The sequence below is a fragment of the Aotus nancymaae genome, unplaced genomic scaffold, assembly GCF_030222135.1.
Source record: "Aotus nancymaae isolate 86718 unplaced genomic scaffold, 86718_ANA_hifiasm-v0.15.2.pri h1tg000015l_0, whole genome shotgun sequence".
Classification (NCBI taxonomy): domain Eukaryota; kingdom Metazoa; phylum Chordata; class Mammalia; order Primates; family Aotidae; genus Aotus; species Aotus nancymaae.
The window spans coordinates 4,507,016-4,522,910 of NW_026988426.1; the positions used below are offsets into that span (position 1 = coordinate 4,507,016).

The 15,895-nt window shown below is 43.6% G+C and overlaps 1 protein-coding gene across 5 annotated transcripts in view; it reads right to left on the reverse strand.

Annotated features, from left to right (window-relative positions):
* Nucleotides 1-15,895, reverse strand: part of WIPI2 (WD repeat domain, phosphoinositide interacting 2) — a 43,767-nt gene that overhangs the window by 24,276 nt on the left and 3,596 nt on the right. For all 5 annotated transcript variants that reach the window (XM_021675976.2, XM_021675975.2, XM_021675974.2 and 2 more), the window contains one exon: nt 8,056-8,138. In XM_021675976.2, coding sequence (XP_021531651.2) covers nt 8,056-8,138 — 83 coding nt within the window. The remainder of the gene's footprint in view (nt 1-8,055; nt 8,139-15,895) is intronic.

A 15,895-nucleotide genomic window follows, 5' to 3' on the forward strand; every position in this document is an offset into this window, starting at 1 on the left:
AATCTAAAGAGGCAGAAAGGAGGTTCATGAGTGCACAGTGCTGGAGGGTGGGGAAACAGGGAGAGGCTGCTAACGGACGCAGGGTTTCTTTTGGGGATGATAAAAATGTTTTAAAATTAGGTTATGATAAGGCTGCACAACTTAGTAAACAGACTAAACACACTGAATTGCAGACTTTAAAGAGGTGAATTTTATGACATACAAATTCCATTCCAAAAAAGGTGTTTAAAAGAAAAATCCTCTGTATGGCTGCTGCTGAAACAAACAAACAAACAAACCAAAACACCCTCAGCCAACCTACTGCACAGATGTGAACTTTGGTTGATATATTAAGATGTGACACACGACACACCTGATGTAAAGCAGCAGGGGACTTTGAATAGCAAGTCACACCTACTGTGGGGACACAGGCAGAAGCAGAGGCAGGACGGAAACTAAGTGTCAAGGCTGACTGCAGTGTCGGTAGATAGCTGGCTGGGCCTTGTGGGTCTCTAACACCACTGAAATCATATGCTAAACACTGAGCATTCTGGAAGAAACAGATCTGTAACTCTCACCACATTTACAAGAATCAGTAATCAAAAGTAGGAGAGGTGGCTCTGCAAAAGGTAGAGATGAACCACCCATCACTCTGAAGTGAACATATTTTTGTCATTACTTAAGACAAATAGGCCGGGGCCAAGCACGATGGCTCACGCCCGTAATCCCAGTACTTTGGAAGGCTGAGGCAGGCGGATCACCTGAGGTCAGGAGTCTGAGACGAGCCTGGCCAACATGGTGAAACCCTGTCTCTACTAAAATTACAAAAAATTAGCCAGGCGTGGTGGTGCACGCCTGTAATCCCAGCTACTCGGGAGGCTGAGGCAGGAGAATCACTTGAACCTGGGACGCGAAGGTTGCAGTGAGCCAAGATCTTGCCACTGCATTCCAGCCTGGGCAACAGAGCAAGACTCCGCCTCAAAAAAAAAAAAAAAAAAAAAAAAAGACTAAAATGCCGGGCATGTCAGCTCACACCTGAAAGCCCAGCACTTTGGGAGGCTGAGGTGGGAGGATGGCTTGAGCCCACGAGTTTAAGACCAGCCTGGGCAACACAGTGAGATCCCATCTCTTAAAAAAACAATTAGCTGGGCATGGTGGTGTGCACTTGTAGTCCTAGCTACGTGGGAAAAGAGGATCACCTGAGCCCGGGAGGTTGAGGCTACAGTGAGCCGTGCTGACACCACTGCACTCCAGCATGGGCGACAGAGCGAGAGCCTGTGTTTTGAAAAGCAGTTGTAGTAGCAGCAACAGACATAACTCAAAAGAATGTACTTCACAGTGACTAAGTTCACCAACCTGACTAGATCACTTCAGGAATACACCTTTTATAAAGCAACTTACTTTTATATAATGCTAGTAGTTTAGGTTTGTGCCATTTTTCTACTGCATTATTTCAAGATGCTCTAATATTTTTTTCTATTACAGTTCATATCCAGATGAACTTTTTTATTTTTTAGAGAGAGTCTTGTTCTGTCGCCTAGGCTGGAGCTCAGTGGCGCAATCTCAGCTCACTGCAACCTCTGCTTGCCAGGTTAAAGTGATTCTCCTGCCTCAGCCTTCCCAGTAGCTGGGATTACAGGAGTGTGCCACCATGTCTGGCTAATTTTTGTATTTTTAGTAGAGGTGGGGTTTCAGCATGTTGGCCAGGCTGGTCTTGAACTCCTGACCTCAGGTGATCCACCCGCCTCGGCCTCCCAAAGTGCTATGATTACAGGTGTGAGCCACTATGCTGGGCCCAGATGAAGTTTTAAACACATAAATACAGATGGAACCCTCATAGCCAGAACAATCACTTTCCACTAAACTGAAGCACAGACGCCCAGACCTCCCATGAAATAATGGTGGACAATGGATCAAACTGCTAGGTGAAAGATGCTATAATCATCAAACGAGGCTGGGTGCAGTGGCTCACATCTGTAATCCCAGCACTTTGGGAGGCCGAGGCAGGTGGATCACGAGGTCAGGAGTGCGAGACCAGCCTGGCTGACATAGTGAAATCCCGTCTCTACTGAAAAAAAAAAAAAAATACAAAAATTAGCCGGGCATGGTGGTGCGCGCCTGTAATCCCAGCTACTTGGGAGGCTGAGGCAGGAGAATCACTTGAACCCAGGAGGTGGAGGTTGCAGTGAGCCAAGATTAAGCCACAGTACTCCAGCCTGGGTGACAGAGGAAGATTCCCTCTCAAAAAAAAAAAAAGAAAAAAAAATAGTAGCAATCAAATGAAAGCAAAAGAAACCAAGCTGCACATATGTATTGACTCAAGATGGCATATCCCAGGACGCCGGTGCCAAGAAGCACTCAGGCTGACACTAAGAAGGGCTGAGCGTGAACTTCAGTGACCTCGTGTCAAAGGCCTTGCTTTTAGCCCTCATTCTAGGTGGCCTCAGCCACAGTTTCTGCCAAACTTCCCTCCTAGAGATTGCCTGACCAGCACTTAAGAAATTAATTAATTACTTGATTTAAGAAAGAATGCCTTTTTGTTTCTGCTGGTGAGGTTTGTAGCTGGCAATGATGAAACTCCTGGAGTGGGAAGGGAAGAGTTTTAATCCACTTCTGCAAAAGCCTGCGGCTCCTCCAGGATGCAAGGTAAGAGCCCAGCATTCCATCACCACAGACTGAGGCCAAGAGGTGCTCGTGGTTTCTCCTCTATAGGATCCATTACTATAAATCTCACTGAAATTAATATTCCAACCAGTGCACTGCCTGTCAAATACACTAATGTCAGAAAGCACCATTTCTCAAACCTTAAGATGCAGATGATGGCCCGTAAAGTAAATGATGATTAGTTTCTTGGCCAAGCAGGAAGGTTGATAAAAGGTGTTATATGTCAATGGTTGCGCTTCCATAATCAACGCAGGCTCTAGTCACTTTTGCTGAGCTAAGGAGCAGTCTGCTGGTGCTGGGTTTCAGAACTTAATGTTTATGAGCTCTGTTTTCCTAGCTCAGAAATCAGCTTAGCAAATGCAAAGAAAACACATAGTACAGTTTTTGAAGAAAGCCAACTTCTAAACTTTTGTGATCTTTTACAAATAACAAACCCATACCCTTCATTTCTTTTGCCTAACAGTGTAGGACACTGCTGTAGAATATTTTAGTGAAAAGAGAGCACATATTTGTGCATTATGTATATTCAAAAGACAACGACGACAACAAAAATGCACATGGAGAAAGAAAATAATCATATGAGAGGCTGGGTGTGGTAGCTCACACCTATAATCCCAGCACTTTGGGAGGCTGAGGCAGGAGGACTGTTTGAGGCCCGGAGTTCAAGACCAGCCTGGGCAACATAGCAAGACCCCATCTCTACACAAATTACAAATAAATTAGCCAGGCATAGTAGCTTGTGCCTGTGGTCACAGGTACTCAGGAGGCTGAGGTGGGAGGATTGCTTGAGCCCAGAAGGGCGAGAGTACAGGGAGCCATGATTATGCCACTGAACTCCAGCCTGGGTGACATAGAGTGGGACTCTCCTCATATGAGGCATCCATAAACAATGGGCAAAGCCTATCTGGCAGTTCTGCAACTTTCAAGTCTGAAATTATAACATCAATCATAGAAAATCTATCTTCCAGTACTGTTAGACCAGGCTTTTGTGTGTGTGTGTGAATTTTCTTTTCTAAATAAATAAAAGAAGAACAAGTAGTTGTCAATCTTGTTTTTCTCTAAGACCAGCTCTGGCTCATTCTTTCTGTAACAGCCACAGTGAGTGACAGCAAAGATCTGATTTTATGACAGATTGTTAAGGAGTTTTTAAGGTAGAAGTCAATCCTGAGCCTGAACTAAATATTGAGACATGAAATAATATTCTTTACTCTGAGTCTACTTACAAAAAAATGCTAGAAAACAATCTTGACATTTCACTTAGTAGCTAACCTGTTTTCTAAGTGACATTCTCTTATCTATTAAAAAAAAAAGGATATGAAACAGGAAAGGCAGATAATATTCCAGTAATAGAACGATGTAATAGCTTCAGTTTAAAGTATTAACCCTTAAAACATTCTTTGTCCATTTCATCATCTATTTTTAAGGGCCAAAGTTCACTAAGAAGAACACAGAAATTCATGCACCTGCCTTACCATGTTGGTCAGTAAATATCCATTCTTTATTTTTTATTTATTTATTGAGACAAAGTCTCACTGTCACTGAGGCTGGAGTGCAGTGGCACAATCTTGGCTCACTGCAACCTCTGCCTCCTGGGTTCACCTTGTGCCTCAGCCTCCCTAGTAGCTGGGATTACAGGTGCCCACCACCACACCTGGCTAATTTTTGTATTTTCAGTAGAGACGGGGTTTTGCCATGTTGGTCAGGCTCATCTCAAACTCCTGGCCTCATGTGATCCACCTGCATTGGCCTCCCAAAGTCCTGGGATTACAGGCATGAGCCACTGTACCTGGCCAATATCCACTCTTTAAAATATGCTATCAAAACATCTCATTTTGTTCCACAAAAAAATCTCTGGAAAATAAGGCACCAGAAGCCAGTAAATAAACTTCAATTTGTGGAAGAGGAAAGACCAGGTTTTGGCATTCTTCCACTCTAAGCACTAGCCTCCAATAGGGGAAAAAAATGCTGTGTGTTTCAAAACAGATGACTACAGTGACTCCTGCAACAATTTAATAGCACAATTCAGGCGCTTCATTCATCTGGACCTTGACTGAAGAGATGTTTCATTCATAAAAGCCTGGAGACAGGGCTGCCCTCCATTGCAGAAACCCCCCATGGGGAGCAGTCCTGTGTGGCTCAGGTGAAGGCAGCCAGGTGGCAGGGCTTCAGGAAGGCGGGTGGCACCTGGGATAAACAGCCCTGGTTCACACCTATGTTATCACCCAGATCACATCTCCCAGCCTCCATGGCAGAAGGCTTTTTTGGAAGATTTAGTAAGCACCAGTAGGCAAGTCTAAAGACAAAAAAAAAAAAAGGCATAAAACCTAAGCCAGCCAGCAGGAGCCCGGAGCAGAGATGCAGGCTCACTTGCAGAGAGGAGGCCAGGGTCCAAGAGGGAGCCTAAAAGGCCCCACCTCCTGGTGGGCCAGGAGAAGGCCATCATTTCAAGTCACCAGCACAAAGAAGTGATTTTTCCCAGTGTCTTCATCTTATGTTAACGGGGGCGGGGGGGGGGTGCTATCTATGTCTGCTCACCACTGTGTCCCTAGCCTGAGAGCTGACACCTATATATTTGCTCTTGGTCGTCCTCCACTGAAATGCAGGCATCATCAGAGCAGGAACTCTGTGGAAACTGCATTGGCATGCGGCAAGCCCTCAATCAACACATACAAGGGAAGAGAAACAAGAATGAATACAAAGTGTTTATCCACATGAGCTCCCTGATCCTCCTCATTCTTGAGAGATGTCAATAGGAAAAAGCAGAATTTCAAAATGTTACACCAAACCATGGTGAAAGCAAAGTTCCTCAAACCGGAACACTCAGAAAGGCAATAATGGCATTGTCAACAAGGAGGAAGCCCAGTTCCCCAAAAGCTCTGCAGATAATTAAAATGGTCACGATGAACTCTCTCCTTGACCCGATATCCCAGTATCACTACTGCGACTGCTGAACTCCTCCACTTCCTGTGACCATGATTCCTAACTGAAGTCAGGGCCACAGGGAGGTTCAGGTCTACTCTAAGTGTCACTCCTAGAGGAGACGATATTTACAAGGCACATTACCAACCAAGGATGAGTATCAAGCAGATACAATGAACTTGCAAAACTCAACACTAAAAACACAAATAATCCAATTAAAAAGTGTACAAGAACATGCATAGATGATTCACCAAGGAGGACATATAGATGACAGAGCAGCACATGAGGTGGCCTGCTAGGGTAACGCAATCACAACCACGGTGAGGCAGCAGCACACGTGTCATGTCCGTCAGAGGGGCTGGAAAAGCAGTGAGAACACCAAGTGCTGGCAAAGATGCAAAGACACAGGGTCACTCCTACATTATTGATGAGAATATAAAATAAGAGTTTGGGAATTCCTCAAAAAACGTTAACATGCAACTCTCATGTGGCCAGCAACTGCACTCCTGGGTATCTGCCTCTGACAAATGAAAACTGATGTCCCCACAGAACCCTGTACGTGAATGTTCACAGCAGCCTTATTTGTAATACCTAAAAACTGGAATCAGCTCACCTGTCCTTTAACAGGTGGGTGGCTACACAAGCTGTGGTACAGACAGAACATGGTGTATTACCCGGTAATACAAAATAAGCTGCTGACAGACACAACGGCTGGCATGCATTTCCAGGGAATGATGCTGACTGAAAAAGGCCATCACAAAAGGTTTTAGGCTTCCATTTATCAAACATTTTAGAAATGATAAAGTTTTAGAAGTGGAGGACAGGTGATGCCTGAGATTAGGGGTGAGATGCGGGGGCAGCGGGAGGGAGGGGGTGTGGTATGAAAGGGCAGCAGGAAGGAGCACTATGGTGTTCCAACTTGACTGTGGTGGATACAGGGAGCTGCACAGAACCTGACCGGGCCCGGTGGCTCATGCCTATAATCCCAACACTTTGGGAGGATAATGCAGGTGGATATCCTGAGCTCAGGAGTTCAAGATCAGCCTGGCCAACATGGTGAAACTCCGTCTCTACTAAAAATACAAAAATTATCTGAGGGTAGTGGTGGGTGCCTGTAAGTCCAACTACTCAGGAGCTGAAGCAGGAGAATCGCTTGAACCTGGGAGGCAGAGGTCGCAGTGAGCCAAGATTGCACCACTGCACTTCCAGCCTGGGCAGTCAGAGCAAAACTCTGTCTCAAACAAAAACAAAAACAAAACACAGGCCAGGAGTGGTGGCTCACGCCTGTAATTCCAGCACTTTGGGAGGCTGAGGCGGGCAGATCATGAGGTCAGAAGTGCAAGACCAGCCTGGCCAATATGGCGAAATCCCATCTATACTAAAAAATACAAAAATTAGCTGGGTGTGGTGTTGTGCGCTTGTAGTCCCAGCTACTCAGGAGGCTGAGGGAGGAGAATCACTTGGACCTGGGAGGTGGAGGTGAGCCAACATTGTACCACTGCACTCCCACCTGGGTGACAGAGTGAGACTCTGTCTCAAAAAAAAAACAAAAAACTTTCAACTTGCAAAGTGGCTCAAGTGTCTCAAAAAAAAACAAAAAAACCCTGCACAGAACTTACACGCACACAAATGAGCACAAGGAAGACTGGAGAGTGTGCACAGGAGAGGTGGATGTCAATATCCTGGCTATGATAGTACGCTAGGGCTTTGCGAGATGTTATCATGGGGAAGAACAAGGCAAAGGGTACAAGGGACCTATATTATTTCCTACATATGAATCTATAATTATCTTAATTAAAAATGACACGTGGGAAGAGTCCAAAGCTTCCCGTCACCGTCTCCATCACGGGGTTTACTTAGCAAGCACTATTTTGCACACTGTTAAGTATACACGTACATAATCTCTAATCCTGGCAATAATCTTACAGACCTGCATTATTTCTGTTTTGCAAAAAATAAAAGAAACTGAGGCCCAGAGATGAAGTATTCCACCTAGAACCACACACAACATGACTGAGCAAGAGGCCGATGCACCTGACCCTCCCCACTGTTCCACGTGCCTCTCTGACAGGCAGGCTGCTTCAATGCTGTAAAATGCCAATGCGAGAAAATACATTGTTCCTACAGGGGCTGTAAAATTTTCAATTTTCTGGGAGCCCTTTATGACAGTAATCTAGGCAGTTTAAACGGCATTAAAAAGGGAGAGACGTTACAGAACAGTACACATGGTATGAGATCATGTACTGAAGACCCTCATGAACAGAACTCCTTCTGTATCCAGAATCCTATGTGGGCAAATGCACAGATCTGGGCAGGCACCTACAGGTGTCACCAGTTGCCACCTCCTGGGAGATTAAGGTGGAAGCAGAGGACTGACTGGTTAAAGGGTGTTTGAACTTCAACCACAGTGTCTGAGTTTTAGACCGCATTCCAGTTCAAGTACAACTTGTCTTTTTTTTTTTTAAGAAGGGGAAAAATAAAGCAAACACTTACTGCATTCATAGATCTGTTCCAGCTTATCCACAGAAGAAAGGGAGAAAAATTTATAACCGGATTTACTACCAACAGCTAGGGACCTGCAAAAAAGCCAAATTCAGAAATAAGAGCTGATTACATGCAGACAGTGACAGTGTACAAACTAGCTCCCACATTCCCAGTGAGTACCCGGCTAGTTCCCAGCATGCCTACCACAAATCAGAGCAGACCATTTCACATCGTTTGTACCAAGTGCCTGGGACAGGAAGGTGTCACAAGGTCAGTAAAATAAGGACAATATTATTATTTAAAACCTGTAAAACTTTTCTGAGGCTGGATGTGGTGGCTCACGCCCGTAATCTCAACACTTTGGGAGGCTGAGGCGGGAGGACTGCTTGAGCCCAGGAGTTCAAGATTAGCCTGGGCAAAATACCGAGACTCCATCTCTATAAAAATATTAAAAATAAAACAATTAGCCAGGCATGGTGGTGTCCCTGTAGTCCCAGGGAGCTACTTGGAAGGCTGAGGTGGAAAGACTGCTTGAGTCTAGGACAGGAGGTTGAGGCTACAGTGAGCTATGATCACATCCAGCCTGGGCGACCGAGCAAGACAATCTAAAGAAACCAAAAAACTTTTTCTGGAGATCTAACATAAAGCATGGTGACTGTAGTTCACAATAACGTATTGTGTACTTGAAGTTTGCTAAGACATATCTTAAGTGTGCTTGTCACAAAAAGGAGGTAACTATTTGAGGTGATAGATGTGTTAATTAACTTGACTGTGGTGATCACTTCAAAAGGTACGTACATATAAAACATCACACTGTATACCTTAAACAGACACAATTTTAATTATACCTCAATAAAGCTAGGGAAAATACAAATAAAAATACTAAAAAACAAACTCTATAAAACTTTAAGTTTGGGATATAAGCGAACGTCATCAGCCTTAAATTACTGTTTCCTTCAAAACAATATATCAGCTCCTTCAAGTGAGCTGATATATACATACAGTATATGTCAGAGTAAGAGAGTTAAGTAAGCTGGCCGGGTGCAGTGGCTCAAGTCTGCAATCCCAGCACTTTGGGAGGCTGAGGCAGGCAGATTACTTGAGGTCAGGAGTTTGAGTCTGGCCTGGCCAACATGGTGAAACCCTGTCTCTACTAAAAACACAAAAATCAGTCAGGCATGGTGGTAGACGCTGCCTATAATCTCAGCTACTTGGGAGGCTGAGGCAGGAGATTGGCTTGAACCCAGGAGGAGGAGGCTGTGCCACTGCACTCCAGCCTGGATGATAGAGTGAGGCTCCATCAAAAAAAAAAAAAAAAAAAAAAAAAAAGTTAAGTGAGCGAATTTTCTAAATTTTAAACAAAGATACTTACAGTCAAGGTGGATGTAGGCATCTCTCTGCATTTCTGCAGGCCTTTACCACCTGTGGCTCCATCCCTTATGCTGTGCCATGGCTGAGCATTAGGATGGAAATGAAATGGACTCAAAAGCTACCTTAGAGTCTGGAATCAGAAGGCCCCATCATCGGCTGACAAGGACAAAGCAGAGGACTGGTTCGATGGCCTTGCGTTTAAGATTCCATAGTCCTCACCCAACACCACTGCTTCTTCGAGGAGGCTCAAGGAGCCCACAGCTCAGCAGCCCCTCCCAGCAGGGGCCTCAGGGATACCACAGGAGGGGTTTCCTCATCAGAAAAGTGCCTCTCCAGAACCCAGCTGACCAAAGAAAGCACAACAAGAAGCAAGTCCAGCTTTCAGCAAAAGAAAGATGAGTGAATGAGCAGGAAGCATTGGGTGCAGAGGAATCAGACACCATAATCACTTCGAACGTCTGGGAGAAGGTGAAAATGAGCAGGTAAAACAGAAGGCTGGAAACAGGGAACGGGTACGTTCCACACTGAGTATTTGTACCCCAATAGGATCAGGGCTAGTTTAATGATCATATCATTTATTAAAAACTTGAGATTTCCAACTACTCTTTCGCATGTATGTGGAAGAAATGTATTCCAAGAAGGAAGTTGCTACAATCAGTATTAATCTGTAAAATCACATTGGTTCATCTGACAAGTATAAAAAGAACAGAAACAAAACTCTTACAGCTCATATCATTTTTCTTTGCAAAAATTCTTTGCTTCTTTACTACATTGAATTATATCAATTGTTATAGCAATGAAACAATTAGGTATTACCTGTAAGTATTCTGAAAATTAATAAAAGAACCAAGAAGAATAGAGTAATATCCCTAGGTTAAAAATAAAACAAAATCTCAGCAACACAGAACTTTTGGGAAACTGATGTAAAGGAAAATATTTTCCAGATAACTAAGGGTTGCTATTTTAAGCATCACTCCCCCACTCCCATTTTATGATTAAAAAACAAATTGTTCCTGAATTATATACCTTCCTGTGTCCTTAAAAGAAGGGATGACAAATTGTGTCCTTAAAAGAAGGGATGACAAATTCTTTTTTTTTTTTTTTTTTTTTTGAGACAGAGTCTCGCTCTGTCGCCCAGGCTGGAGAGCAATGGCGCGATCTTGGCTCACTGCAACCTCTGCCTCCTGGGTTCAAGCAATTCTCCTGCTTCAGCCTCCTGAGTAGCTGGGATTACAGGCATGTACCACCATGCCCGGCTAATTTTTGTATTTTTAGTAGAGAGGGGTTTCACCATGTTGGTCAGGCTGGTCTCAAACTCCTGACCTCATGATCCACTGCCTGGGCCTCTCAAAGTGCTGGGAGAAGAGGTGTGAGCCACCGCGCCCGGCCTAGGGATGACAAATTCTTTTGAGGGCTTGGTGTACCCCATATCAAACAGCCAGACTGTAGTGCTGAGTTTATTTATTTATCTATTTTTGAGAATGAGTTTCACTCTGTCCCCCAGGCTGGAGAGCAGTGGCTTGATTTTGGCTTGCTGCAACCTCCCCGCCTCCCAGGTTCAAGCAATTCTCCTGCCTCTGCCTTCTGAGTAGCTAGGATTATAGGTGCCTGCCATCATGCCCGGCTAATTTTTGTATTTTTAGTACAGACAGGGTTTCTCCATGTTGGCCAGGCTGGTCTTGAACTCCTGAACTCAGGTGATCCACCTGCCTTAGCTTCCCAAAGTGCTGGGATTACAGGCATGAGCCACTGCGCCCGGCCTGTAGCAATGAGTTTATAAAAATATTTTTCTAAAAAAAAAATTTTTTTTCTATCTTTTGTTTTGCTAACAGTTATCACTTTTCCTCGTGACCATCCTACCATCATTAACAGCCCTTCTCCTTCCTAATTTCTTAGTAACTTGGAAACCAAATCACCAAGCTTATTAGCATTATGGATAAAATAAGCGTAGGTAGGGCTTCTCCCATGGGCAAAATTAACGAGTCTTACTTAGCCCCTGATCCCTGGGTTAGACATCCTGGTTCTCAGCTGTGCTCCCTACACACAGAATTTGTTAAAACTTGCCAATCAAATTCAGATATTTGGAAGCTGAGTTAGGATATTAAATACCTCAGCTAAAAGTTTAACCCCACAGTTTATAAAACTGTGCATTCCAATCAATAGAAAGGGAAGCAAAAATATTCCAAATATGTTTTGAGATGTATATATAACATAGTATGAGTACATACTATTAGTAAAGATAAGTTTTGTTTTGCTTTGTTTTAAGACAAAGTTTTGCTCTTGTTGCCCAGGCTGGAGTGCAATGGCACAATCTTGGCTCACTGCAACCACTTCCTCCCAGGTTCAAGTGATTCTCCTGCCTCAGCCTCCCAAGTAGCTGGGATTACAGGCATGCACCACCACGCCCAGCTAGTTTTTTATATTTAGTAGAGACAAGGTTTCACCATGTCTCTACCAAATATAAAAACTAGCTGGTCAGGCTGGTCTTGAACTCCTGACCTCAGGTGATCCACCTGACTCAGCCTCCCAAAGTGCTGGGATTACAGGCATGAGCCACCACTCCCAACCAAATGTAAATATTTTTAAAGAATGGTATTAAATATAAATACAATTGATATTTTCGTCTCAACATCAAACAATCAAGTTCCACACCCCTATGGAGATTTTGCTTTAAACCATTTTGAAACTGATCTGACCATAAAATGGCTGACATGTTAATGGGAGAGGCAGAGCAAGTATGAGATCTGCCCTAACACAGTTTTATTGCCAAAAAATGTTTATTTCTTTAGGGCAACAGAGTGAGTTTTTTTTTTTTTTTTTTTTTTTTTGAGACAGAGTCTCACTTTGCCACCTAGGCTGGAGTGCAGCAGTACCATCTCACCTTACTGCAGCATCAACCTCTCCTGATCTCAAATGATCCTCCCATCTCAGCCTCCCGAGTACCTGGGACCACAGGCGCGTGCCACCACACTCGGCTGATTTTTGTGTTTTGTGTAGAGACAGGGTCTCCCCGTGTTGCCTAACCTGGTCTTGAACTCCTAAACTCAGGGGATCCTCCTGCCTTGGCCTCGCAAAGTGCTGGGATTATAGGCATGAGCCACTGTACCTGGCCCCACCAGTGGGATCTTTCACTGACAAAGAGGAAAACTAGCACATCATAACCAAAAAAATGTGTATTTGCTCAATCCCCCAATCTTCAACTGTACCTGGTGTCCAAACCCAGAGATCCTGCTCTACCCTCCACAGAGACCAGGCCTGTGCTTTGCTAGGGAAGGAGAGTCACTGCGTTTTGTTTTGTTTTGTTTTGAAAGAAAAAGAATGAAGAAGAGGAAGAAAAAGGAAGAGAAAGAGAGAGAGAGAATGGGAGTATTGCTTTCTTGCCCAGGTTAGAATGCAGTTTAGTAATGGGTATTGAAAACCTCTTTTATACCAATAATTATACTTAATGATGTAGACAGGAAGGAATAAGGGAAGAAAATAACAAACAAGCAGCCAACCAATAGTTCATTTAAACCTATGAAATGCTATGTGATTACTGAGGAGTGATTTACTTCCAATTATGTAGTCACTTTTGGAATAGGTGTGAGGTGGTAATGTATGTTTTGTGTATTTGAAGTAGAGAGTTCTATAAATGTTTATTAAGTTTACTTGTTCCGGGTCTGAGTTCAAGTCCTGGATGTCCTTGTTAATTTTCTGTCTCGTTGATCTATAGAATCGTTAGCTCTTCTTGTTATATTGATCCTTTTGCCATTATGTAATGTCCTTCTTTGCCTCTTTTGATCTTTGTTGCTTTAAAGTCTACTTTATCAGAGGCGAGAATTGCATCTCCTGCTTTTTATTTATTTGTTTATTTTTACTCTCTGTTTGGCTGGTAAATCTTCCTCCTTCTCTTTGTTTTGAGTCTTTGTGTATCGTCGCACGTGAGATGGGTCTGGATGCAGCATACCGATGGGTTTTGGCTTTTTATCCAATTAGAATATATATAAGTTTAATACTGGTATTTGATGCTAGCTGGCTGTTTTGCCCATTAGTTGGTGTAGATTTTTCATTGTGTTAATAATGCTCTTTGCTTTTTGATATATTTTTGGAAAGGCTGATATTGGTTGTTCCTTTATATGTATAGTGCTTCTTTCAGAAGCTCTTGTAAAGCAGGCCTGGTGGTAGTGAAGTTTCTAAGTACTTGTTTGTTCGCAAAAGATTTAATTTTTCCTTCGCTTATAAAGCTTAGTTTGGCTGGATATGAAATTCTGGGTTGAAAGTTCTTTTCTTTAAGGATGTTAAATATTGGTCCCCACTCTTTTCTGGCTTGTAGGGTTTCTGCTGAGAGATCTGCTGTAAGTCTGATAGGTTTCCCTTTATGGGTAACCTGACCTTTCTCTCTGGCTGCCCTTAGTATTTTCTCCTTCATTTCAACCCTAAGAAATCTGGCGATTATGTGCCTTGGGGTTGGTCTTCTTGAAGAATATCTTTGTAGTGTTCTCTGTATTACCTGGAGTTGAATATTACCCTGCCTTGCTAGGTTGGGAAAGTTTTCCTGAATGATATCCTGAAGAGTATTTTCCAACTTGGATTCATTCTCTTCGTCACATTCAGGTACACCTATCAAACATAAATTAGGTCTTTTCACATAGTCCTGTATTTCCTGGAGACTTTGCTCATTCCTTTTTATCCTTTTTTCTCCAATCTTGTCTTCTCGTTTCATTTCACTGAGCTGGTCCTCGCCTTCTGATATCCTTTCTTCTGCTTGATCAATTCGACTGTTTAAACTGGTGCATACTTTGCGAAGTTCTCGTGTTGTGTTTTTCAGCTCCATCAATTCACTTATATTCCTCTCTAAATTGTCCATTCTTGTTAACATTTCGTCAAACCTTTTTTCAAGGTTCTTAGTTTCTTTGCAATGGGTTAGAACAAGTTCTTTTAATTCACAGAAGTTTCTTATCACCCACCTTTTGAAACCTGCTTCTGTTATTGGAACATACTCGTTCTCCATTAAGCCTTGTTCCGTTACTGATGAGGAATTGCGATCCCCTGTAGAGGGAGAGGCATTCTGATTTTGAGTATTCTCTGCCTTTTTAGGCTGGTTTCTTCCCTTCATTATATATTTATCCCTCTGTCGTCTTTGTAATTACCGACTTTCTAACTAGGTCTCTGAGCAGACGTCCAACTTGTTGATTCCCAGCGCCGAAATCTGAGCAATCCACTGTGCCGGTCAAAACAGCGGTGTTAAGATTGATGGTGCTTTTCTGCCCGGGAATCTCCAGACTCTGCACCAAGAATTGCTGCGCTAAGGCACCAGCAAAACCGCCGCGCCGGCCACAAGAGTCACCCTGGCGACCCATGGGGCTCCTCTGCTGGGAATCTCTTGGTCCGTGAGCAACAAATATTCGTCTGAAAGTGTGGCGTCCTCTCGTTCTCTGAGCTTTCACTGGGAGCTACGAGCCCGAGCTGCTAGTGATCAGCCATCTTGGATCTCTCTCCGAGTCACTGCGTTTTAAACACACTGGAATCCATCCTCCTCATTTCACACCCCACCACCCTGCTTCTGGAGCCCTAGACTGCCCATTCCTGAGCCTGTCGGGGATTCTGCAGTTTAAACTATGTTGCTTCTCTGCTTTCTCCACTAGTAATTTTAGATCCAGCTTCCTTTACCACTTGCTAGCTTCCAAACTGGCTAGTATCTCCTTTCTCATTCTTTCTATCCTATGGATTTAAGCCTTTTAAAATATCTTTTTGAGGTCAAGAGTGGTGGCTTGCATCTGCAATCTCAGCTACCCAGGCAGGAGGGTCAATTGAAGCTAGGAGTTTGAGACCGGTCGGGGGAACAAAGTGAAACCCCATCTCTACAAAAATTAAAAATTAATAAATGTTTAAAATTAGAAAATATAGCTTTTTGATATTTTACTGATTAACATTTTACTAGGGTCTGGGGATGGAGCCACAATAAATGTTTATGTTTGATCCATCATTTTTAACTGAAAGTCTCTGTCAATGAATTTAAACTTGAACCTTCAACATCAAAAAGACAGTGATAGCCACTAAAAAATGAAGATGTGAGTCAGATCTTTTGCTTAACTTCCTTTTCTCTACCATCCCTAATTGTCAGTCTGTAAAGGCTCTCCTCCTTTATGATCTTTGCGGAGGAGCCATACTCGACGGTGAGCTTAGGTGGATATAGCCCAACACTGTAAACCTAAAGCAACCTCAACTGTGGCTGCCAGTCCAGACCTCCAGTGGGTAGGCCCTGGTGCCCTCTTTTTCAGGGCTATGGACAGCTTACCCCATCCCCGCTCCACCTCACATCCTTTCCATTCCAGACCTCCACCTCCATATCCCTGCAGCCTTTCTGACTCATCAGTATCCCAAGCAGAGTTCACCCTTTCTAGGCTTTTTCACCATGATGTTATCACGTTCATTCAGAACCCAAGCCAGAAACTGGGCGTCACCTAACTTCTCCCTTGGCTGCATGATGCACGTCCTG